Here is a 26,638-nt window from a genome sequence, read left to right on the forward strand (position 1 = left end):
TCTCTCCCCCTCTCCCCCCCACCTCTCCTCCTCCCCCCCCTATCCCCCCCACCTCTCCTCCTCCCCCCCTCTCCCCCTCCTCCTCCTCCAGGCTCTTTGGCTTCGTGGCCCGTAAACAGGGCAGCACCACGGACAACGTCAGCCACCTGTTCGCCGAGCTGGACCCCGCCCAGCCGGCTCCCGCCATCCTGTCCTTCCTCTCCAGGATGATGAAGCGCTGAACACCCCCGGCGGACATTTGTCTCCCTCGTCGCCCCTCTTCTGTTTTTGTCCCGCCCAATCGAAGGACTCCTCTCCTCCTGTTCCTCCCTTCTCTCTCCCCCTCCTCCCCTCCGTTCTCCCCCTCGTTGGTTCGTGCGGTCGTTGACAGGGTGTTTCCGTTTCCAGGCGTTTGGCGGTCGACCGGGCGGGAGGCCGTCCCAGGAGCGACCCTGAGGTGAAGATGCTAGCTAGCCTCTAGCTAGCTAGCCGCGAGGTTAAAACGCAGGGCTAGGCTCGTCGACGGACGGACGAGAGTACGGATTTACCAAAGGCAGTCAAAAAAAGAAAAAGAAAACACAGGATGTGATGTTTTCCAAAAGAAGAAGCCATTTTTGTTTCCCCGGTGGAGACGGTTTCCCGCCTTCCGTCGTCGACAAGAGAGAAAAAAACAAAATGGAGGCAGAACGCGAGTTCATGGACATTGGTCTTCAGGTTGAAAAAAATAAAATAAAAAAATAAATATAAGATGTCCTCGAGGACGTCCTGTAGAGGAGTGTGACCTCTGACCTTGACCTCTGAAGACCTTATGCATGTTGACTTGATCTTTGACCTCTAGCCCTCGTTCCCAGGCCGGTCGTGTGTTAAAAAAATAAATAAGGGCTCTTCTGCACGGAAAGAAAAAACAAAAGAACAAACACAAAAAAAAAAATGGACTCTTGGCTCTCAGAACAATGCAGCGCCAGCTCTGCTGCCCTCCCCCCTCCCTCCCCTCCCTCGCTCAGCGGGGGGAGGGAGGGGGGAGGGAGGGGGGTGGATCGCTGTCCTGCCGCCCGTCCACAAGATGGCGCCAACCGGACACACCATCAGTCCTGCATGTTTTAGTCCGAAAATGACAACCCCTCCACCCCTCCAACACAACCACCTCCCAGCTTGCACCCCCCCCCCCCCCCCCCTCTCTCGGGGTAAGCCCTGTGCGGTGTGTTCACCCCCCTCCCCCCCCCCCCCAGCATCACACCCCCGTGTTGTTTGGCCCGTCCCCCGACTGCATGAAATAGACAAAAAAAACGAACAACTTTTTCTACTCTCTCTTCTCTATGAGGAAAAAAAAAACGAGTTAAAAAACAAACTTTAAAAACAAAAAAATAGTTAGTCATGCCGTCGCTGAAGTAGTCACGTGGCGATATGCGATGCAATATTTTTCTCCACGGTTGCTGCCCGTATCGCCCCCCCTCTTCCCCTCCCCTCCCCTCCGTTGCCAAGGCGACGCCCCCAGCCCCCTCCCCTCCGACGTCTGTAGTTGCCATGTCGTTCAATATTTACATTTTAGACGAGAATGCGGAGGAGCTAGTCCGCCGCGGAGAGGCGGAGCCTGCTAGGTCTACACTCACAATAAGCTAAGGACATTGCTATCGATACAAATGTACATAGATGTTCGACTTTGGAAGGTGACATAGCGAAAAAAATATTTATTTTTGTTGCATCAGTTTCTCATGGTTACTCATATATACATATATTGTACAGTCTAGATTATGAGGTTTACCCCATGGGGCGGAGAAAAAAATATATATACTTATTTTGGCTAATGATTTCAAAGTCCGAGGATTTTGAAATGTGTTTGGATATACCGTGTACATTACGTTGTACATTTATGCTTTCTTTTTATTTGAGTGCCGGTCGGCGACTGTCATGTTTTGAGTTCACCGGAAAAACGCGGCAGCGGCGGGAGCGAACGTTCAAACGATGGCGACGTGTTTTTAACAAGCTAATTAAAAAAAAAAGAAAAAAAGAAGAAGAAGTGTATTTCCACTCCAAACGGGATTGTTGCTAGTTTTAGGGATAGGACAGCATGCTAGTGGACGAATGAAGCGGTTTGAAAAGCCAAGCCACAATGCAATAGGAAACAGCCGTATAGACCCATGCTACCACCTTATCGTTTGCCAAAGATTCAAACGTACAGTGTTACCGTGGAGCTGCATGTTGCGTTCAGTGTCGGTCGGGGAGTCCGGCGCCCGGTACGGCCCCCCCCCCCACCGACTGTCGTGGACGACCTCCCCCCGGGCCTCCCGGGCAGGACTCATCCATATTCGTTGCCGTGTGTTACGCTCTCTTGTGTCTCTCAGCGGGGGGGGGAGGGGGTCGGTGGAAAGGGGTCCGCGAGCGCGACGTTGACCGGCGCCACGGCGGCGAGGACGGCTCCCGTTTGGTTCGGAGTGCGCCCGCGGGCTCCAGGCCCTCTCGGCACGCCGCTGAAAGTCTCAAGAGGCGGCCGCGTGTATTTTTGGGGTTATTAATTTATTGTTATTATTTATTCTTTTAAAAAAAAAAGAAGGAAAATCTGCCAAACGAGGTTGAGTTGTCGACGCGTTTTGCATCATCACAACTCATCAAAAGCTAAGAAGAAGGCCGACAGTAGCGACCCAAAGACCTCCTCTATCCGCATGCGAATGCAGGCAACCTTTAACAATTAGGCGAATCAAAGTAGGAACCATGATAAAACATCCAACACAGCTATACCGACGACTTGTAAAGAACCAACCACTGGCATGTCGCAGGAATGAAACGTTCCTTGACCCTTCTTGGCTTTTGATAAAGTTATCCCTGTTTTGAACGGAGGAGCGAGGCGGGTGTGTGTGCTCCATTGGTCATTATTTACATCCTAATGTCATGGCTTACCTGTTCTACAGAAGAAAAAAAATAGATTAAAGCAATACAAATCAGTGGGCCCTCTAGTCTCCGTCTTTCTTAACCATTCACACCGTTTCACTCATTCTTGTCGATCCCATTTTAAATTCATGAAGCATTAAATAGGCCTTTTGTGTGTGTGTATATGTATATGTATATATTCTTAAACCAGGTTGTATTTTAAATCCCAAAATGGCGTCTGTGACGGAAGCTGCGTTGATTGTAGTCAGAGGAGAGAAACAGACTTCCAGCTAGGAGCATTTCATTACGGTTATCCGACGACGTTGTACACATTAGACGCGATGGTGGAAATATCGCCATCTAGTGCACATTTGGTGTAATTAAACCTCTCGTAGGACACTCGTTGCCCGGCGTGTGTGCGCAGGATTCTGACAAACCACGCAGAAATGAACCCCTATCTGTTCCTCAATGACGTGTGTCTCTCAGTCAGAGTCACTGCAGAATGGCTGCGTCGTCAGATCGTCATGGCGCCCCCATCGTGGCTCCGTGGTGATGGTTGAACGTCGGGTGCTGTGGACAGACACCAGCCAGGGACGACCTTCCACCGCGACCTTCCCACACCTGAGTCACCTGAGCAGCCCACAGCCTGCGGAAACAGAGAAACCACAACAAACCGCTTGTTACGGCCGACCCATTAGGTCTGGGGTGCCTCCTGTATGGGAGCACAGGTTCTCCGACACTACTGAGGAGAACCTGGGCTCTAAGTGCTTCCAGAACTCTGGATCGCGGGCCGGAGCTGGTCCGTGGACCCGTTAGAACCGAGCCTTGAAGCATTTCCAGATTTCAAGTTATTTTTTTAATAGGCTATACAAGTCATTTTATTTCCTCCAACACGTAGACTCCATACACTTATTGTAGTGGAGAAAAGGGAAACATTTTGAATGAATTGTCCTGAAAGTTGAAATATTGGTGTGTATGAGAGAGAGAGAGAGAGAGAGGAGAGAGAGAGAGAGAGAGAGAGAGAGAGAGAGAGAGAGAGAGAGAGAGAGAGAGAGAGAGAGAGAGAGAGAGAGAGAGAGAGAGAGAGAGAGAGAGAGAGAGAGGGGGGGGAGAGAGAGAGAGGGGGGGAGAGAGAGAGGGAGAGAGAGAGGGGGGGGAGAGAGAGAGAGAGAGACATGCAAAGTGTGTTCAACTGCTCTCAGAGGGGGTGAGGAAAGTGAGATGGGGGGGAGGGGAGGCAGGGCCATGAGGGAGGTGTTGGGAGTCTGCTCAGATATCAGCCGGTTTCCACGGTGATCTCTTCATTATCAAACCCCGGATCTCCAGGAAGGGCTGAGTTCAGCAAGCAGAGATTAACATCTGCAAGGTTAGTGGAACGCAGCCCTCATGCCCTCACCACCTCCTCCTCCGCTAGCTCCTCCTCCTCCTCACCTCCTGCCCTAGCTCCTCCTCCTCCTCACCTCCTCCTGCCCTAGCTCCTCCTCCTCCTCACCTCCTCCTCCCCTAGCTCCGCCTCCTCCTCACCTCCTCCTGCCCTAGCTCCTCCTCCTCCTCACCTCCTCCTCCCCTAGCTCCGCCTCCTCCTCACCTCCTCCTCCCCTAGCTCCTCCTCCTCCTCACCTAACACCTGCTTCCCTCCTCCTCACCTTATACCTCCGACTCACCTTACACCTCCTCCTCCTCCTCCTCCTCCTCACACCGTGAGATCAGCGTCACGGCCCGCCTCCCCCGTCACGCGCCGATGCACGCGAGCCCCGGGGCGGTTTTGTTAACCACGGGCCGCGGGGGCGGTGCGCGCCACAACACACAGAGCCCGCCGCGCGAGGAGGAAGCACGCGAGAGGACTCCGCCGTCGGCTTCCAGACTATCCAAACGCGCCGCGGACCGCTCTGCCCCCCCCCCCCCTGCGTTGACTGAGGTTGGACGAGGACCCCCGCCTGCGGACGTCGTCGACCCTCGCGCGCAGCCCGCCGGACGTGTAGACGCGCGTGTGGGAGCATCCGAGCGGGTCCCCCCCTCTCAGGTTGGTGCCATGCCGCCCCTGCTCGCCCTGGTCCTGCTCGCCGCTCTGCTCCACGCGGCGCCGTCCCGCGCCGCCTCCTACGTGCCCTGCGAGGCGTGCGACCCCAAGACGCTGGCGCTGTGCGCGCCCGTGGCCCCGGGCTGCCGGGAGCCCGTGAAGGAGCCCGGCTGCGGTTGCTGCCTGACGTGCGCGCTGGAGGCGGGCCGGCCCTGCGGCGTGTACACCGGGCCGTGCGCCCGGGGGCTCCGGTGCCTGCCGGAGGCCGGCGAGGAGAAGCCCCTGCGCGCGCTGCTCCACGGCCGCGGCGCGTGCCGGGCCGAGGCGCCGTTCAAACGACAACTCTGGCCGCGCGACGGTGAGTGGCTCGGCTCCGCGGGGAACCTCCGTGAACGTGGTGCCTCCCAAACCACCGGCCGACCGGTCGGTTTCCCGTTAGTGTGTTAACAGGCCAACATGATTATTATGGTTATGGTTATGAATTGTTATTATCGTTATGATTATTAGTATTAGGGGACCAAGCTCAGAGTGTGAGGGAACCTATTGTATTGGTTAATGTATTAATGATCATTCAATTTAATTAGATCCCCTCTCCCCCATCTCTCTCCTCCACTCCTCCCTCTCTCTCCCTCCCCCTCCCTCCCCCTTTTCTCCTCCTCTCTCTCTCTACCCCATCCCCTGCCTCCTCCCCTCCTCCTCCCTCTCTCTCCCTCCCCTTCCCTCTCCATCCTCTCCCTCCCCCTTTTCTCCTCCTCTCTCTCTCTACCCCATCCCCTGCCTCCTCCCTGTCTCTCCCCCCTGCTCCCCCAGATGGGGTATCTCCGGGCGATGCTAAGCTAGGGGGGCCCCTGCTCTTCGGGGCCCCCTCGAGGGTGCCGCTGTACGGGGACCGCGACCACGTCGGGCGCCGCAAGGCCCAGGCCATGAAGCTAGCCCGGGAGAGGGGGAAACAGCTGGCCCGGCAGGGCGCCTCTCGGGGCGGCCTGGAGCCCAGGCCCCTGGACCCCAGGCCCCTGGCCCCGGAGAAACCCCAGCCACAGTTTGTACGTCGCGCTACGTAGCCGCACACACATGGCATTGCACACACACATACACACTCACCCTCATGTAGATGTAACACACGGGCACGTTTGACCGGCGCATACTTAGCGTGGTCAATATTGTGGTGTGCGCATACACACGCATACTCATGCATGTGTTTATTTGTGTGCTTCGCACACGCACACACCCACATGCAAACACATGCAGGCAAACACGCACGCACGCACACAGAGGCAGACATGCACCCACATGCACAAACACACACGCACACGTGAGCACCCCACACACGCACACGCATGTCATTTATTCCTTGAAAAAATAGTGGATGGTACGTATGTGTGCAAGCATATGTGTAAATATTTGTGTGTTTGTGTGCGTACCTCTGTGTGTGTATGTGTGCGTGCCCGTGTGACTGTGTGTGTGTGTGTGTGTGTGTGTGTGTGTGTGTGTGTGTGTGTGTGTGTGTGTGTGTGTGTGTGTGTGTGTGTGTGTGTGTGTGTGTGTGTGTGTGTGTGTGTGCGTGCAGGGCCCCTGCAGGACCAGACTGGATCATGTGATCCAGAGTATGAGGGTCTCCTCTCGGGTCGCGGCTCTCTCCCTCTACCTCCCCAACTGTGACAAGAAGGGTTTCTACAAGAGGAAGCAGGTACCTGAACCCCCACAGTCACCTGTACCCCTAAGTTACCTGAACCCCCACAGTCACCTGTACCCCTAAGTTACCTGTACCTCCACAGTCACCTGTACCCCCAAGTTACCTGAACCTCCAGAGTTACCTGTACCTCCAGAGTTACCTGTACCCCTAAGTTACCTGTACCTCCACAGTCACCTGTACCCCTAAGTTACCTGAACCTCCAGAGTTACCTGTACCCCTAAGTTACCTGAACCTCCAGAGTTACCTGAACCTCCAGAGTTACCTGTACCCCTAAGTTACCTGAACCCCCACAGTCACCTGTACCCCTAAGTTACCTGTACCTCCACAGTCACCTGTACCCCTAAGTTACCTGAACCCCCACAGTCACCTGTACCCCTAAGTTACCTGAACCTCCAGAGTTACCTGCACCTCCAGAGTTACCTGTACCCCTAAGTTACCTGTACCTCCACTGTCACCTGTACCCCTAAGTTACCTGAACCTCCAGAGTTACCTGTACCCCTAAGTTACCTGAACCTCCAGAGTTACCTGAACCTCCAGAGTTACCTGTACCTCCAGAGTTACCTGTACCTCCACAGTCACCTGTACCCCTAAGTTACCTGAACCTCCAGAGTTACCAGTACCTCCAGTTACCTGTACCTCCTGGGTTACCTGTACCTCCAGTTACCTGTACCTCCAGTTACCTGTACCTCCTGGGTTACCTGTACCTCCAGTTACCTGTACCTCCTGGGTTACCTGTATCCCCAGAGTTACCTGTACCTCCTGGGTTACCTGTACCTCCAGTTACCTGTACCTCCAGTTACCTGTACCTCCTGGGTTACCTGTACCTCCAGTTACCTGTACCTCCAGTTACCTGTACCTCCTGGGTTACCTGTACCTCCAGTTACCTGTACCTCCAGTTACCTGTACCTCCTGGGTTACCTGTACCTCCAGTTACCTGTACCTCCTGGGTTACCTGTATCCCCAGAGTTACCTGTACCTCCTGGGTTACCTGTATCCCCAGGGTTACCTGTACCTCCTTTCTCCTCATCCTCCTCATCTTCCTCCTCCTCTCAGTGCAAACCATCGCGGGGGAGGAAGAGGGGTATCTGCTGGTGTGTGGACCCCTTGGGCATCAAACTTGTGGGAAGCGTCTACAGCGGCGGAGACCTACAGTGCAAGGATCCCGACGACAGCAACGGCAACGAATGAGAGCGCTCGGACTGGCGCAGAACCCCTCCCTCCTCACCCAATCAGCATGAAGACTGCAGATCGACTGCCCCGCCCCTAGAACACACAAACACCTCACACCCACACGGCACCAGGTGACCTGGTTTCAAAAGACCAGTTATTACCCATCATGCACCAAACGATGCATCACTCCATTACCCATCATGCACCAGCACTCAGATGTTAATCCCCAACTGTATGAGTATTTTATACATTATCTCTATACCTCTGTAACCGATAGAAAAGGAAACATATATCTATTTTTGTATTTGACTTAAAGATACAAGGTCTGAGTCGCAGGCTTCACGGTGATTCACGTGAAGACGAGTCGTGTGCATGTCTGGGAACCTGACCCTCTTCCTCTTCATCGACACTTCGGTGCACTTGGCTATAAACAGGGCTAGCTGCTAGCTGTTAGCAGGAGCCGTGAGGTCTTCCTCAGCAGGGGGGCCTTCCCCTCTCCTCAGGGCCGCTGTAGATGGAAAGGTCAAAAGGTCGAATGGAGGGCAGTTGGTTGTAACTTTCCCGCCACGTAACGAGCCAAGTCGCCCCCCCGCTGAAGGGTTCATGTTCCCGCCAAAAAGACCCCTCGGTCGGTGAGAGCGGGCGCGACCGCACGCACCTTACCGTCAACACGTATGTTATGATAAGACAGGGGTCACCAACCTTTTTGAACCTTCATGGGTACCGAGTCATACGAAGGGCACCCAGCTTGATACACTCTTCTGAAATAACCAATTTGCTCAGTTTGCCTTTCGTTATGTATTATTAATATTGATTAATGATACTCATCTATGTGAGGAAACTGATCATGTGGTCCCTGCGGGCGCCTCATGTGGTGCCCGCGGGCGCCTCATGTGGTGCCCGCGGGCGCCACATGAGGCGCCCGCGGGCACCACATGAGGCGCCCGCGGGCACCACATGTGGTGCCCGCGGGCGCCCTGGCACTGTGTTGGTGACCCCTGTGATAAGACATGATGAGTGTGGGTGTCACCGCAGAAAGTACAGGACAAGTTAACCCAGATTTAACTAACATAGAAGAACCAAGGGTCGTTTATCTATTGAAAGGGAAATATATCTAAAGCACGGGAATATATCCACTATACGGACAATATATATTTTATTTTTATTCTTTTTATATATCTGGAAATATATCAGAGGGAATGTCAGCTCCTCGCCGACGGTGAGTCTCCGGTCTCCCTCCCTCCCTCCCTCCCTCCCTCCCTCCCCGACTCCCCCACACTCTCGGTCGTTTGCGTGCAGATCCTACATGCAAACCACTGCATGGCGCAGCTGCTCCCAGCACCAGGGCTCCCAGTTCATATGGAAACCAGTGGCCTCTGGCCCTCCTGCTTTGAATGCAGCTTTGCATGTCGCAGAGTTTGTTGGCCCCACTGTGTAACTTTCCACTGCACCTAGGCCAGAGTTATCTTTGGTGAGGCTAAGCTAACTATGGCCAGTGTTTTCATTGGTGACGCTAACTATGACCAGAATTATCATTGGTGAAGCTAGGCTAACCACGACCTGGTGAGGCTAAGCTAACTATGGCCAGTGTTATCATTGGTGAGGCTAAGCTAACTATGGCCTGTTATCATTGGTGAGGCTAAGCTAATTATGACCAGAGTTATCATCAGAGATGCTAAGCTAACTATGGCCAGAGTTATCATCGGAGATGCTAAGCTAACTATAGTAAAGACAAAGAAGAGCCAGAGCTTCTGATGCGGCTAAGCTAACAATGGCCGAACAGTGGCGTCCTCGTCTTCGGTCAAAATATTTCCTCCGTAGAATTGTTCTGTTTTCAACAGTGTGATGCTGTGTAACTGTGATATATTGTTAGCACCTGACAGATATTAAACCTCAATTGCATAGGACTGAACTGTAATGCATTACTATTTTTATTTGTGTTTGACTATGAATGAATACAGAGTATGTGAGTTTGATTATTCTATCTCCAGCACTTTGCAGTGATGCCGGTATAATAATAATAATAAGAAGAATACAGACCGTTCATCCCAAATCAATAAATCAATAATAATAAACAACCAAACTACATTCATACTTTGTTTCCAAATGGCTCACTGTTGTTTCTGCAGTTTTCAGAATTATTATTATTATTATTTTTATTTTTTTAAGATTTCTTTGTGCATTATTATGCTTTATGATAGAGTGAGATTGACAGGATGGTTATCAGCAAAACATTTGTGTTTGTCAATCCACAATTCAAGACGTCAGCCCAAAACGCAATTATCTGCGGGCGCATGCAAACTAGTAATGGCAAGCAAGTCTTTCTCTGAGGGGAGTTATGAAGGAATGCGTTGGAGACAGCGAGTCGTTTATGTCAAGAAAACAAAAGCACATTTGAAAACGTTCATCACTCAGAACAGTTACACGCCATATAACTCATTGATGAAGACTTGGCCGATGGTGTCATGCAAGAAAGCACAGTCGTTAAAGTTTCTCGTTGTCCCTTGAAAGTACCGATATAAAAGACACTGTGAAACTAATGAGATTTTTCCGGGGGATTAATGACAACTTCGAAATCAAGGTCAGTTTGAAACTATTAATGTGGACCTGAGCCAAAAAGAGCATCTCCACCAGAGCCAGCTGACAGAAACGCCCAGAGACCCCGACTCTAACAACGTCCCTTTAACAGCACCTCAGTGGTTGCACACGCAAAAGCAGGATACCGCTTGTAGGAGGAACCATGGAGAGTTCACATAAAGTTATGCTCGGACGCAACGCAAGGGGGTTAACGCAAGGGCCGGACGTGCGCCTCCACAAAATTGTAACCTTGCCTCGAGGCGACGCAGCAAGGGCTGGGATTGGTCCGCTAACCACATCATTCTCACTTCCCTAAACACCGCCATTTTTAAAGGTGTTTGAGTTGGTTTGCTCGCTCAGAGTCCAACTCCCAACAACAAAAACATAGCACCTGCGTGGTCATTGTGTTGCGTGGAACTAAACCCAACCTTTAGGCACCTGCGTGTTAGACTGCTGACCAAAAGAGGCACACACCTGGACCATGAGCGCCGTGGGGGGTCCGCACATTTTATTAAACATTACAAAACAACAACAGGTGTAACGTCGGGACGCTGCAGACTCTGAAGGTGGAACAACCGGAGGCGGGGGCGCGCGATCGGTGTCCAACCGCCGCCGCGCGCCCGCACACGTCCGCTGGCATCGGTCCGAGGCTCCGCCCATTCCCCCCCCCCCCCCCCCCCGCCACACCGCGAGCGGCGCGTCCCGGAGGCGCGTGCGGCCCGCGGCGCACGCCGTCGGAGTGGCCCGCCGCGAATTCGCCGAATTCACCGAACCCAAAAACTAGCAGGGCTAACTGAAAACACAACAGACACTAGCAGGGCTTAGTCTCTCTCTCTCTCTCTCGGGCCGTCCTATATCTGGGGGGCGGCGGGGGAGTCCATCTCCGGGGTCCCCAGGTACTGGCCGCAGTTGGGGTCCCCCCGGACCACGGGGGTGACGGAGATGGGCCGGCCCGTGGCGGCGTTCACACACCAGCACTCCCCGCGGCGGCCGTGGAGGGACATCTTGCACTGAGACGGGACCGGGAGAGAGAGGGCGTTACTGGGGGCAACGGGGGGGTTACCGGGGGCAACGGGGGGGTTACCGGGGGCAACGGGGAGGTTGTCAGGGCAACAGGGGGTTACCGGGGACAGCAGGGGGGTTACCGGTTAACTTACCTGACACCTAAACTAACCAGCTGTAACCTAACACCTTAACTAATAATAATTAGAGCTGTCAAGCGATTACAATATTTAATCGTGATTAATCGCATTAATGTCATAGTTAACTCTAATTAATCGCGATTAATCGCAAATTATTTTTCTATGCTAAATATCCCTTGATTTTTTTGTCCCATAATTCTTCTCATTTTAATTCTCTTATCAACATGGTGAAGTGTTTGTTTGCCTTGTGCAAATGATTTTTTATTGATAACAACATTGGCATATACACTGATCAAAACAGGACGATACAAAAAAAGAGCCTATAGTGCAATTAAACGACTGCTTTGAACAAATGTCATTTGAACATAGCAGTCAGGCTACTGCTTCTTTGTTTTGAGCCAAAAAAAAAAAAAATTTTCTTTTTTTTTTAATAAAATAATTACGTTAATCGCGCGATAAAAAATTTAACGCCGTTAAATTTGGTTTGCGTTAACGCCGTTAATAACGCGTTTAACTGACAGCTCTAATAATAATAATACATTTAATTTAGAGGCGCCTTTCAAGACACCCAAGGTCACCTTACAGAGCAAAACAACTAACGCTCAACTAACCATCCCTAACCCACAGAACCCCCTAAGCTAACCAGTCCTAACCCACAGCTACCCCTAAGCTGACCTGTCCCCCTAGATTACCCTAGGTTACCCTAGGTTACCCTGGGTTACCCTAGGTGTCCTGCGGGGCTCACCTGTTTGAGGTTGTACTGCCCCCTCCTGTCACAGTTGGGGATGTGCAGGGCGTACAGGTCCTCAAGGGGCCCTCGGTTCTCTCTGAAGGGCATCCTGGAGATCCTCTCCAGCACCTGGTCCAGCTCCAGCTGGCACTGCGTCTGGCAACACACAGGTAGTACTAGTTAGTATGAGTAAGACCTAGCTACTACCAGTTAGTACTAGTCAGTTCTAGTTACTACAAGTCAGTATGATGACCTGCTTGGGCGGGCAGGGCTTCCTCCACCTTGTTGGTCTAGTCAGTACTAGTTAGTACTAGTTAGCACTAGTTAATACAGTATGCTGACATGCTTGGGCCGGGCGGGCTGGGCTTCCTCCACCTTGTTGGTCTAGTCAGTTCTAGTTAGCATTAGTTAGTACTAGTTAGCACTAGTTAATACAGTATGCTGACCTGCTTTGGCCGGGCGGGCCGGGCCTCCTCCACCTTGTTGGTCTAGTCAGTACTAGTTAGCATTAGCAAGCACTAGTTAGAACTAGTTAGCACTAGTTAATACAGTATACTGACCTGCTTGGGCCGGGTGGGCCGGGCTTCCTCCACCTTGTTGGTCAAGTCAGTACTAGTTAGCGTTAGTTAGTACTAGTTAATACAGTAAGCTGACCTGCTTGGGCCGGGCGGGCCGGGCCTCCTCCACCTTGTTAGTCTTCATCTTGGCCTTCATCTCCTGGCGGTGGAGGCGCACGGCGCTCTCCTTGGGCCCCAGCCAGGAGGGCTCTTTGCTGGGCTTCCAGCCCGCCTCCTCCCCGTCCAGCTCCACCGCCGCCTCCACAGCCTCCCCTAGTGGTGGGAGGGCGAACAGCACCAGGTCAGCACCCACACATGTACACACACAGGGTCGGACGGACACACTGACACACACACACACTCACAAGGACAGACACACACACATACCTGTACACACATACACACGAGGACACGCACACATACATGTACACACATACAGGGACAGACACACACATGGACACAGACACACCCAGACATACATGTACACCCACACCCACAACCACACACACTCACACACACACACACACACACACACACACACACACACACACACACACACACACACACACACACACACACACACACAAACACACAAACGGATTGACAGACACACACACAAACATGTACACACATACACACGACGACACGCACGCATACATGTACACACATACAGGGACAGACACACACATACATGTACACACACATGGATGGACAGGCAGACACAGACACATACATGTTCACACACATGCACACAGACACACCCAGACACACACGCACACACACACACACACACACACACACACACACAAACGGATAGACAGACACACACAAACATGTACACATGGACAGACAGACAGACAGACAGACATGTACACACGGACACGTACAGACAGACAGACAGACAGACAGACAGACAGACAGACAGACAGACAGACAGACATGTACACACGGACACGTACAGACAGACACACACACTTTGATTCCTGTAAGACGCTGATGTCTCTCTCCCCCTCCCTCCCTCCCTCGCTCTCTCTGCTGGGAACACATCGCAGGGGTCAAAGGTTAACTGGAATCAGGTGTGTGTGTTGTGATGTCTTACATAACACTCCCTGCTGTGATTGGACGGTCTCCACCCTCTCCAAGTGATGCTGGGAGAGGGTGGAGACTGTCCAAACACACACAGACACACACACACACACTCCCCCTCCCTCCGTGCCAACAAACACACACACACACACACACACTCCTCCCCTACATACAAACACACACACACACACATTCAAAACACAAATGAACATAGGAACACACACACACACACACACACACACACACACACACACACACACACACACACACACACACACACACACACATACACACACACCCTGTGGGTGGACCCCTGTCTAGGAGGACCGCCCTGGTCTGCGTTGAGGACCCCGTTCTCTCGGCCGAGGGATTAGCCAGAGCAAACAGGGCCGCAGTCTGGCCCTGCCCCCCCCCGCTCCCAGGAATCCAGCCCCAGTGGGGGGCAGCGGGGGGCCGGCAGCCACACCCCATCCCACCTGGCTCACTCATGGCTCCGGGTGTCCCGGGATCCGATGGAGCACTCGCGGGCTAGCCATGCTGTCACCATGGGAACCGTCTTGATGCCATGAGCTGACTTAATGCGATGAACTGACTTAATGCGATGAGCTGACTTAATATGATGAACTGACTTAATATGATGAGCTGACTTAATGCGATGAGCTGACTTAATATGATGAACTGACTTAATGCGATGAACTGACTTAATGCAATGAAGAGACTTCATGTGATGAACTGACTTTGTGTGATGAACTGACTTAATATGATGAGCTGACTTAATGCGATGAACTGACTTATTATGATGAGCTGACTTAATGCGATGAAGAGACTTAATGCGATGAAGAGACTTCACGTGATGAACTGACTTAATATGATGAGCTGACTTAATGCGATGAACTGACTTAATTCGATGAAGAGACTTTATGTGATGAACTGACTTTGTGTGATGAACTGACTTAATCTGATGAACTGACTTAATGCAATGAACTGACTTAATATGATGAACTGACTTAATGCGATGAAGAGACTTAATGCGATGAAGAGAAATTATGTGATGAACTGACTTTGTGTGATGAAGTGACTTAATATGATGAACTGACTTAATGCGATGAAGAGACTTCATGTGATGAACTGACTTTGTGTGATGAACTGACTTTGTGTGATGAACTGACCCAATGCGATGAACCGACTTAATGCGATGAAGAGAAATTATGTGATGAACTGACTTTGTGTGATGAACTGACTTAATATGATGAACTGACTTAATGCAATGAACCGACTTAATTCGATGAAGAGACTTTATGTGATGAACTGACTTTGTGTGATGAACTGACTTAATATGATGAACTGACCTAATGCGATGTACTGACTTAATGCGATGAAGAGACTTCATGTGATGAACTGACTTTGTGTGATGAACTAACTTAATATGATGAACTGACCTAATGCGATGAACTGACTTAATGCGATGAAGAGACTTCATGTGATGAACTGACTTTGTGTGATGAACTGACTTAATACGATGAACTGACTTAATGCGATGAAGAGACTTCCCGTGATGAACTGACTTAATTCTATGAATTGACTTAATGCGATAAACTGACTTAATACGATGAATTGACTCGATGCGATGAACTGACTTATTTAATATTCATATTTATGAATATTAAATTCCATTTCTGCCAAGTCTGTTCCCCTACAAGACATGTGATCTGCCTAAAAATGAATTCACTTAATATGCTGAACTAACTTAACATGACTTGACTGACTTAAGACTGTTGAACTAACTTAAAATACTGAACTGATTATTTAATGAATTGAATTAATATGATGAACTGACTAAATGTGATGAACTGACTTAATATGATGAACTGACTTCATGTGATGAACTGACTTAATATGGTTACTAGCCCTTTAAGAGGCCTGTCCTTGGTTTACTGATTAACTTGCTAGCCAGTACACTATAGTCAAACTTTAACCTTTTCTTGTTGTAGAGGACCGTAGTTCATAGAACTGGTTTATGTTTACGAGAGAGGAACCAAGGTCTCAAGGTTTGCGTCGATGGGGAATAGATTATCTAACGCACATTGACATCTTGCCTTCCTGCCCAGTTTGTTTATTGGAGTACCAGGGTGCATAATTTGATATAGTTGTATTTTCTGTACCCGATTGGCATTAGTAATTAAATCACCACCCCAAAATAACTAAATGTATTTCCCAATATTGCATAGTAATCAAAAATGCCATCCTAGCATCAAAAAGGAAGAGAGAAACGAAAAGAAAATCAATCTGCAACGATAGGTGCTAAACTCAATGCTATAAGTAAGCCATTGAAACATGGATTAACATTGAAACAGTTGTTAATTAGTGGGCTTCTTTCTAACGATTAAGAACAGTTTGCTTCCAGCGGCTCTGCTATCACCGCTGTGTGGCGTCGTCGAGGCCTGGTTCTGTCTGGGTGTAATCCCTGTTCCTTCCACTAGAGGTCAGGTTAGGGCTTTTACCATCGGCAGCGCTACTCCTCACCGCGGTCTATTAGGTGCGTTCAGTTTGGTCGGTCCCTATTGGCTGAGGAGGAGGAGCAGGAGCAGGAGGTCAGCATAGAGGAGGAGGAGGAAGAGTAGGAGGAGGAGCAGGGGGTCAGCATAGAGGAGGAGGAGGAAGAGGAGGAGGAGGAGGAGCAGGGGGTCAGCATAGAGGAGGAGGAGGAAGAGGAGCAGGAGGAGGAGGAGGAGGAGGAGCAGGGGGTCAGCATAGAGGAGGAGGAGGAAGAGGAGCAGGAGGAGGAGGAAGAGGAGAAGGAGGAGGAGGAGCAGGGGGACAGCGAGGAGGAGGAGGGGGAGCAGGAGCAGGAGGTCAGCATAGAGGAGGAAGAGGAAGAGGAGGAGGAGCAGGATGAGGAGGAGGAGGAGGAGGAGCAGGGGGTCAGCATAGAGGAGGAGGAGGAAGAGGAGAAGGAGGAGGAGGAGCAGGAGGAGGAGGAAGAGGAGAAGGAGGAGCAGGAGGAGGAGGAAGAGGAGAAGGAGGAGGAGGAGCAGGGGGACAGCGAGGAGGAGGAGGGGGAGCAGGAGCAGGAGGTCAGCATAGAAAAGGAGGAGCAGGAGGAGCAAGAGGAGGAGGAGGAGGAGCAGGGGGACAGCATAGAGGAGGAGGAGGAGGAGGAGGAGGAGGGGGACAGCATAGAGGAGGAGGGGGAGGGGGAGGAGGAGGGGGACAGCATAGAGGAGGAGGGGGAGGGGGAGGAGGAGGAGGAGGAGCAGGGGGACAGCATAGAGGGGGAGGGGGAGGAGGAGGAGGGGGACAGCATAGAGGAGGAGGGGGAGGGGGAGGAGGAGGAGGAGGAGGAGGAGCAGGGGGACAGCATAGAGGGGGAGGGGGAGGGGGAGTTGGAGGAGGAGGAGGAGGAGGAGGAGGAGGAGGAGGAGGACCTCGTCGGCCGACAGGAGGAGGAGCACTGAGTAAAATACAATACCACTCACTGAGCGCGTGCAAGCTGAGGTTCAGAGGTGAGCTCCCCTTTTGGGGCACGGCTCCTCCTCAGAGACTATCCACAGGTTACACACACACACACACACACACACACACACACACACACACACACACACACACACACACACACACACACACACACACACACACACACACACACACATAACATGGATCTGTTGGGGTTGCAGAGCTCAATATGAACGTCCACTTTACACTTCATTACTTATAAGTTACTACCTCTGATTTATTTTCTCTTGTTATGACTAACCCTATTTTATTAATATTATTTATTATCATATCATGATGCTGCCCCTTATTTTTTATTTAGGCCTATTTCCTACTTTATCTTATATTGTTGCTGCTATCTTGCGGTTGAGGAACCACGCGTAAACATTTTACTCTTGTGTAGCCTACATGAACAATAAGATGAAATAAAAGAGATTCTGAATCTGATTGAGAATTACTTTTTTGGCATAACACACTTAAACCAAACCTCACTGCGTTCAAATCCCTTTCTGTCTAATCTCGTCTGCTTCTCGTGAAAACGGTGTCGTGTGTGGTTTAGTAACAGCGCTCAAAGTCTCAAGTCCAGTCCCGGGCGGGACGGATCGATAGACTGCCGCTGGGTTCCCACTGTTCATGCAACTCCTGTCCAACCCGTCCAGCCTTCAGCTAGTCCTCCTCTCGCTGCACCCTCACCACCACCGCCCTAAGCACCACCACCCTAAGCACCACCACCACCACCACCCTAACCAACACCAGGAGACGTCTAGACTCTATCTCCGTCTGCTGTTAAACGTGCACGATGCAGCCGCTGCTGCTGGCCGCCTTTACACACACATAGTTCCCCTACAGAGAGCCTGCTGTAGCCTACCTCACTATGAGCCTACACGCTCCCAATCCGCACCACGGCACGCTGAGGAAACCCCATCATACCGCATTTCACCCGATCCTAACTGCCCGGGCCCCGGGGGTGCTGCGCCGTCCCGGCCGGTCTAGACACTCCCATTAAACATTGATGGAAGAGGAAACAACCGGAGCTGTCCAGTCACTGACCGCTGCTGGCGTGCTCCCGGGGGGCATCCAGGCTCCAAGTTGGGGGCTCCGGGTCCATCTGGTGGCCGCACAGCCCCTGGCCCTGCACCAGCTGCTCCAGCGGTAGCTCCGAGTCGGGTTGCGGGTAGCATCGTAGACCGCCGGAGCACCTCGGCGTGTACACCCCGCAGAAGTCGCCCTCTTGCCGGGCGCACACCGGGCAGCAGCCGCAGCCCGGCTCCCGCACGATCTCCGTGCACGTGTCTGTTGGCGGCGGGCACAGCGCCTGGCGCTCCGCGGTGCACGCCGGGCATCGGAACACCATCTCGGCCAGGGAGGCGCCGAGGCAGAGCAGCAGCAGCACGCAGGAGGTCCCGTACGGAGCCATCCTGCACGGGTTCGGTCTGGAGATGGAATGTGGTGGTGGTGGTGGTGGTGGTGGTGGTGGTGCTTCTGGTGGTTGTGGAGTGCTTGGGTCAGGTAGTGATAACGGGGAGTCGGGGAGCCAATGTGCAGACAGCCAGCGGGACCGGCGCTAGGACCATGGGGAAGACGTGGTCCCCTGGGTCCTAGCGCCGGTCGACTGTGAAGAGAAAAAAATAAATAAATAATAGGAATTAAAAGAGATGTGAATCGATTGAACGGTTGTAGCCAGCTCAGGAATATTAATGTGTAGACATTCTGTGATGAGTCTGTGGTCGACCTGATTCTGTGATGAGCCTGGGGATTGACCCCATTGATGGTCTGGGGTCTATCCCATGGACTTTAAAGATCCCATGCCATGCTATTTTATGGATGCTTTAATATAGGTATTAGTGGGCCACAAACACAGTATTCAAAGACGTCCCCGAAATTCAGCCGTGGTGCAGAGTTACAGCCACTCCGAGCCAGTCGCACATTGAGCTTCCCCCAAATGCGCTGTTTCGGTGGGCGTGTCAAGGCAGGTCAAGGAGGGGGGTGGGGGTGTGGCCCTGAGCAGCTTGTAGCCACAGTACCATGCGCTCTGGTTATGGTGGGCGTGTCAAGGCAGGTCAAGGAGGGGGGGTGGGGGTGTGGCCCTGAGCAGCTTGTAGCCACCATGCGCTCTGTTTACGGTGGCTGTAGGCCTATCGCAATGGCTCGTAGAAACCCATATTATACATAGATATCTATATCATATAATATATCTTATCACCTGGCCCTTGAGCAGCTTGTAGCCACAGTACCATGCGCTCTGTTTACGGTGGATGTATCGCAATGGCTCTTAGAAACCCATATTATACATAGATATCTATATCATATAATATATAATATATATTATCACGGCAAAAAGCTGTGTGAAACAGCTTATTGTTATTGTGATGGTTTAGAGCAGGATAACGGCTGACTGATATAAAGTAATAACAGCTTATTGTTAGTGTGATGGTTTAGAGCAGGATAACGGCTGACTGATATAAAGTAATAACAGCTTATTGTTAGTGTGGTGGTTTAGAGCAGGATAACAGCTGACTGATATAAAGTTATAACAGCTTATTGTTAGTGTGGTGGTTTAGAGCAGGATAACAGCTGACTGATATAAAGTTATAACAGCTTATTGTTATGGTGCGGTCCTGAATCCAAGTTGCACTTTTTAAGTCATTTCCGGTCTGGGAGCATTTATAGAGCTCGTAGGTCCGCCCCTTCCAGTGGACCCCCATGGAACCTATGAGATCGTAACATATGAATGGGTTTCAACGGAGAGAAAGTAAATATCTTCTGGTCCCAGTTTTTATATGCCCTGGATTAGACATATGTTGTTTGTGTATTTGAATGAAGATTTTTCATGTCAAGAGTTTGACCGTTTATTGTGCAATTGTTCAGTTAAAGGCTGTAGAGAAAACACAATGAGAAAGACTACATGGCTCGTATGTGACGTCACGCTCCCTGCGAGTGTGTGTGTGTGTGTGTGTGTGTGTGTGTGTGTGTGTGTGTGTGTGTGTGTGTGTGTGTGTGTGTGTGTGTGTGTGTTTGGGTGTACAGGAGGAGGACGTTGGTGGCGGGGTCGGGTTCGGTACAATATGTGAGGTCAGTTGAGCAGAGAGAGAGAGAGAGAGAGAGAGAGAGAGAGAGAGAGAGAGAGAGAGAGAGAGAGAGAGAGAGAGAGAGAGAGAGAGAGAGAGAGAGAGAGAGAGAGAGAGAGAGAGAGAGAGAGAGAGAGAGAGAGAGAGAGAGAGAGAGAGAGAGAGAGAGAGAGAGAGAGAGAGAGAGAGAGAGAGAGAGAGAGAGAGAGAGAGGAGACAGATAGTGTGGAGGTGGAGGAGGAGGAGGAGGTGGAGGTGGAGGAGGTGGTGGTCGATCACAGCAGGGGACCGCCAGGCAGTGTCTGTGGGAACGTGCAACGCCTGACGTCTGCTCGCCCCAGAGCCGGTTGCCCCCGACCCCGACCTGCTCCTCACAGCAGGACCTTCCCAGGGTCAGACGGGAGCACTGCGACCACCAGAAGGACCTACAGCAGGACCTTCCCAGGGTCAGACGGGAGTACTGCGACCACCAGAAGGACCTACAGCAGGACCTTCCCAGGGTCCGACGGGAGCACTGCGACCACCAGAAGGACCTACAGCAGGACCTTCCCAGGGTCAGACGGGAGTACTGCGACCACCAGAAGGACCTACAGCAGGACCTTCCCAGGGTCCGACGGGAGCACTGCGACTACCAGAAGCCACCTCTATCGTTGAGAAGTAAGAAAAAGGTTCTCCAGAACCAGACCGCGCCGTAGTCACTGCTCGTGATGAACCTGGGAACCAGACGAGCTCATGTTTACTTTGCTCTGCGGATAAGGTCTGCCCCTCCTCCCGTACAAACAATGTTCGCCGGGGCGAAACCGACGGACCAATCACAACCGTTAAACCGTCATGTGGCGGGATGAACACGGTGATGTGGGGTGCAGGGTGCAGGCGCGCCGTCGAGGCGTTTCAACGACAACAGAGATGGCCGCCCGTGCTGGTCAGCGGTCTGTTGACAGGCTGGTCTGGCGAGGCCAGGCTCGCCTGTTATAGGCTGAACTCTCGTTTTTGGAATGTGCCTTTTTAACATTGTTTGTTACATCACACATCCCCAGGTGAACAGATGCATGGTTGAATTATTTAGAAGGTGTATCTCGTTGAGTTGTGGGGCTAATGCCGTGGCCCCGTGGTCTTAGCATTAGTGCGCTAACGCCAACAGCTACCAGTTACGTACGGGGGGGGTCACTGAAGCCACGGTCCAACCAGTGGTATCACTGCTCTTCTCTGACCCCGGGAAGGTTCACACCAACAGCAGAGGAATGCAAAATCCATGTTCCTGGATTTTGCAGATTCACTTTTGGTCACTTTGAGTCGATGCATCTGCAAAATAACGAAACAGTAACAAGTTAAAGGAAAAAACGGTAAAAATATGAATTATTATGCAATTCAAATTTCCTCCATAAACAACACAGCAGCTTGACGTGACACAAAATAAGTTCCCCAAGACACATCTCCATGGCCCCGCCCCCTGACTCTGGAGCCCCGCCCCCTCATGCAGGCTCCTCCCACTCCTGCTGATGTAGGGGGAGGTGCTGGTGTAGACGCCGCCGGTCGCTTATGGCGTGTGTGTGTGTGTTTGTGTCTGTGTGCGTGCGTGTGCGTGTGTGTGTCTGTGCGTAGGAGTGTGTGGTTCTTTGTCATGTTATAATTCTTTGTGTTTATTTATAACCTTATGTCAAAACACCTGTGACTGAATTCCCTGTAGATCGCTCTGGATAGAAGCGTCTACTAAATGACTAAATATATCGTCACCATATTGAGCGGAACACACATTAGTTTACTAACAAGCAGCCGTCGAAGACCCTCTGCCAATCATGGCGTGTAAAAAAATACCTTCCGTGAGATGGATTTGAAGAAGTGGCTAATAACTATACAGTAGGCCTATATCTTCACCGTACACCGAATCTGAGCCTTCACTCATGGCGCATATGAACTCCTGCATATTGCTGTGTTACTGGCGCCCCCTGCTGGGGACGCCTGTGAGTTACAACATCAACCCAGCAGCTCTGGTGGTTCTGCAGCGTCCGTCCGCAATGCTGTGAGCCCTCGACGAGGTATCTAAAAGTGTCATTTTGAATACAGATCATTTAATGAAGACCTTAGCATGCTAATTCATGTTGGCCTTCATGCCATCCAGAGCACGTTGAGTTCAGTTATAATAGAACATATGGTTTTAGGGGGGCTTATTTAGGCCTATATCGCTGAATAAATCTTCGATCATGAAACCTCTTGTCCTTCAACGCAGTTTGTGTTTTGCTTGTTGAACCATTTGTAGCTTACAGACAAATATAATGTCTATGAAACGCAGCTTTGACTTCAACAGCAGACGTCACTTCCAGCAACCCCTTGATTGTAGTGATTTCTGTGGACACAACCACGCACACACAGTACACACACAGTACACACAGTACACTCAGTACACACAGTACACACTCAGTACACACACAGTACACAGACACACAGTAAACACTCAGTTCAGACACAGTACACACAGTACACAAACAGTAGGCTACATACATAGTTCACGCACACACAATACTCACAGACAGCACACACACAGTACACAGTCAGTACACACACATTTCACACACACACATCCTGTGTACTTATACTCATACTGAGCCAGTATCCTGTACTTATACTCATACTGAGCCAGAAATCCTGTGCACTTATTACTCTTAATCTCTCTTTTGCTCTCCTTTTGACTCTTGAGCTGTTTGTGTGTGTGTGTGTGTGTGTGTGTGCGTGTGTGTGTGTGTGTGTATGTGTGTGTGTGTGTGTGTGTGTGTGTGTGTGCGTGTGCGTGTGCGTGCGCGTGCGTGTGCGTGTGCGTGTGCGTGTGTGTGTGTGTGTGTGTGTGTGTGTGTGTGTGTGTGTGTGTGTGTGCGTGCGTGCGTGCGCGTAGTTTCGTTTTCCCCGAAAACACGTGACATTCACTGAGAGGCGCGGCTCCTTGACTTCCTCATCTTACGGTCCGTCGCAGCGAGCAGCCCTTCCTCCGCTTTTAAAACCTTTCACCTGATTAACTCGTTTTATAAACACTTTAACGTCCATTTGTCCCCTTACATTTACACAGCTTTATACCGTATGGACGCATTTTAATCCCGGAGTAGATAAGGTAAGGTAGGTCGACAGTTGACTAGACTTTATATTGTCTTAAGGTTACTGGTATATAATAATGATCAACCAGTGTACTTCCGTTTATATTGTCTTTAGGTTACTGGTATATAATAATGATCAACCAGTTTACTACCGGTTATATTGTCTGTAGGTTACTGGTATATAATAATGAGTTTACTGTAGAGAATACAACGTTAGTTCATGTTTTACTTCATTTCTGACCCGTTCGTTTGTCTTGATGCTACTCCCATTAAAAGAAGGACTGTCAGAAGTCCTTTGAATGTGCTGATATGTAAGTTAAATATGTGTGCGTAGTGACTGTGGATTTACAGTTGAATAGAGCTCGTAAGTACGCCACTTCCGGTAGACCCTGTCGTGGGGTTGATATTTATGATCCATGACGTGACGTCCATAATGCTTTAGTGTGACGCAGTCACAATGATCTTCTCAGTTCAGAAGGAGTTGTGTTTGTGTCCAGGTCTCCAGTCTTGAGGAGAGAGAGGATGGGGGGTTCTACCTCTAAGACCACTCTGTCTGGGGAACATGGCCGCCGGAGCAAAGCTGAGAGGTAAGAAGAGGATCTCTGCCTGTTACTGTTGTCAGTAGTAATGACCCCCACTATAGGGGTTTTCGAGGGGACTTCTGTTTCCGGTATTGGTTGCGAGGGTGGGGGCCACAACCCCCTCTTCCACTTCGTGTGTGTGTGTGTGTGTGTGTGTGTGTGTGTGTGTGTGTGTGTGTGTGTGTGTGTGTGTGTGTGTGTGTGTGGCTCAGTGTGTCTGGGAGGCAGGTGTGGCTTCCTAAGGTGGGGTGCAGCGAGCGGTCATGTGGGGGGCAAACGTATATGGGTGCAGGTTGACCGTAGTCATGAGGGTGTGTGTGTGTCTGTGTCTGCCCTGTGATATTGAATCATGGGTAATGTAGTGTAACAACACACTGAAGAACAGGGAACTTAAATGGAGTTTACGATGGCTTGCACTTTGTCCTGGTTACGGTTCCTGGGTTAGATTAAACTGATGTATCCAGCACTTGTCTGGCCGTAGTGTGTCGGGGGTCGTGGCTTTAAAGTCCACTAGCAGATAGCCATACGGCGTACTAGTAGCATCGGTAAAGGGCTCTAGAAAATACTTTGTCCTACACGGGAACATCTGCCCGGCTGTTAACAAAATCTGATATTTGTCACGTGGGTTCTTAAACAAAACCTTGTGATTAGTGTTTAAAATTATTGTTCTGCTGGTTTTACCAATCTTACCAATCTGACCGTTAAAATTGGCTGACATTTTAAAATATATTTGATTTGGAGTTCTTTAACATTCTATATATATTTTTTAAAAATAACCCCTTTCTCATTTAGTTTTTGTTTTAAAAAAAACTTTTGTTTTCTATTTATTTTTTAAAAAGCACTTATTTTGAGAGCCCCCAATTTTGTTGCACTTTGTGCAATGACAATAAATATATTCTGATTCTGATACAACTGAGGTTACGATACATATTTTGTAAAAACATACTGAACCTCTAAATCATTGCACGCGTCGTTCATCAAGTCATCAATAATGAGTCATTGTTTCCCCTAGGTTGGAGTTGCAGCAGCGGAGGTGAAATGTTATGTTTTTCGCGCGCAATTTTTTTTGTGTGCCCGCAAAGCGCACCCTGCCGGGAGGTTTCTATGTGTCTACTGTATACTGTATGTACATACAGTACATTTGTGCACATTAATGAGCAGGGGAAATAAGGAGAGATTGAACATATTACAAGTATAATCTTTAAAAACATTATTTACATTTATCTAACAAAAAATATTTATCTCAACAACAACCACCCTATACATTAAAATCCCATAACCCAAATACTACAACAATCGAAAAGGTCTGTGCCTCAAACCAATGCATCTTCCCACTCCCTCCCCTCTCCCCATCACAAAGGTTGTAGTAGGAGCATAAATAGGCGTGCCTCTATTGAACAAGTTTTGGGGCTCTAGAGTCAATAATGGCGACGCTACTGAAAATGTTGCTAAAAAAATGTATATTGACATTTTTGCTAAAAAGAAATTTCTTAGAAATAAGTAGAGATATATTTTTCAAAACATAAGGTAGCAGTAAGACCATAAAGAGCCCATGCATATCGAAAACGTTTCAGGGATCTAGAGTCAATAATGGCAACCAGGGGCATAAAAAAATTATGGTATATTAAATTTCTTTTGTGTAAGTTTCACTCAAAAATTACCATATTTTCCTGAATATGTTACTGAAACACATTGGTACAACATGATGTCGCCTCACTTTCATGGACCCATACAATTTATAAATTGTATCAACATACATTTTTATAAAACTTCTGATGTAAAAAAATCAACAAGTACAACATGTAGTCGAATACTATGAGAAACAGACCACTATTTCGGGAGCACTAAACTATGTTGTCTCACCTTCAGGGACCCATACTTTTTTATAAAACTTCTGATGCCAAAAAATCTTGTTGTTCTGAAGCAAAAAAAAAAGGGTGGTCATTTTCAGTTTAAAAATAACTGCTGGCTTATTTTATCAGCTGAGGGCGTTTTCATTGCCATAACAACGTGAGCTAATCAACAAGTACAACATGTTCTAGAGCAGTGGTTCTCAATCATTTTTCTTTCATTTCCCCCCTAGGAGACAGACATTTTATCACGCCCTCCCTGAATTGAAATAGCCTACAATTGAGAACCTGCTAATATTTATTTATTTAGATTAATACAATTAACAGAGATAACATCTGCAACAAATTAAAACTATTTGCAACTTCAGTTTATTAACTCAATTTGTAAGATTTAAACAAGACTGCTAAGTCTGTGTGAATCTCAAAACAGAGATCAAGAGCATATGATTCACTGGGGTTTGATTTAATTATAATATTTTTAAAAAGTAAACATTGGTCACTTGTCAGCTTCATCAGCTTGTTCCCTTTCAAAAAAAATAATATGTGTTCATCTTTCAAGCATGAATAAAGACACCATGTAAATGTTTATTTAAAATAAAATAAGTAACCTATTAAAATAAATAAATAAATACATAAGACACTAAGTCCCCTCTGCCGCTCACGCCCCCCCTGACACTTTTAATCAGCTGAGGGCGTTTGCCTGAGTCTCATAGTATTAGAACATGTGGTACTTGTTGATTAGCTC

General features: G+C 49.7%; 3 protein-coding genes and 1 long non-coding RNA gene across 4 annotated transcripts; 3 read left to right on the forward strand and 1 right to left on the reverse strand.

Annotated features, from left to right (window-relative positions):
• Window positions 1-89: 89 nt before the first annotated feature.
• Window positions 90-545, forward strand: LOC115542598 (tensin; the record flags this gene model as incomplete). The annotated part of the gene is given in 1 exon segment (XM_030354915.1): window positions 90-545. A coding segment is annotated over 1 exon segment (132 nt), but the record flags the coding sequence as incomplete, so codon positions are not given.
• Window positions 546-4,479: 3,934 nt separating this feature from the next.
• On the forward strand, window positions 4,480-8,609 carry LOC115542597 (insulin-like growth factor-binding protein 5). The gene is made up of 4 exons (XM_030354913.1): window positions 4,480-5,222; window positions 5,675-5,907; window positions 6,432-6,551; window positions 7,611-8,609. The coding sequence occupies exons 1-4, from the start codon at window positions 4,586-4,588 to the stop codon at window positions 7,743-7,745; spliced, it is 1,125 nt and encodes a 374-aa protein (XP_030210773.1). The 5' UTR covers window positions 4,480-4,585; the 3' UTR covers window positions 7,746-8,609.
• A 2,172-nt stretch (window positions 8,610-10,781) lies between these two features.
• igfbp2a (insulin-like growth factor binding protein 2a) lies at window positions 10,782-18,849 on the reverse strand. Its single transcript, XM_030355536.1, has 4 exons — window positions 18,362-18,849; window positions 12,831-13,006; window positions 12,192-12,332; window positions 10,782-11,314 (listed from the first exon to the last, which is right to left on the reverse strand). Exons 1-4 carry the CDS (start codon window positions 18,726-18,728, stop codon window positions 11,156-11,158), a joined length of 843 nt encoding a protein of 280 aa, XP_030211396.1. The 5' UTR covers window positions 18,729-18,849; the 3' UTR covers window positions 10,782-11,155.
• A 4,338-nt stretch (window positions 18,850-23,187) lies between these two features.
• Window positions 23,188-24,545, forward strand: LOC115543010 (uncharacterized). The gene is made up of 2 exons (XR_003976644.1): window positions 23,188-23,479; window positions 23,960-24,545. It is a non-coding gene; the product is annotated as an uncharacterized LOC115543010 (long non-coding RNA).
• Window positions 24,546-26,638: the final 2,093 nt, after the last annotated feature.

Source organism: Gadus morhua, chromosome 4, assembly GCF_902167405.1.
Source record: "Gadus morhua chromosome 4, gadMor3.0, whole genome shotgun sequence".
NCBI classification, from domain to species: domain Eukaryota; kingdom Metazoa; phylum Chordata; class Actinopteri; order Gadiformes; family Gadidae; genus Gadus; species Gadus morhua.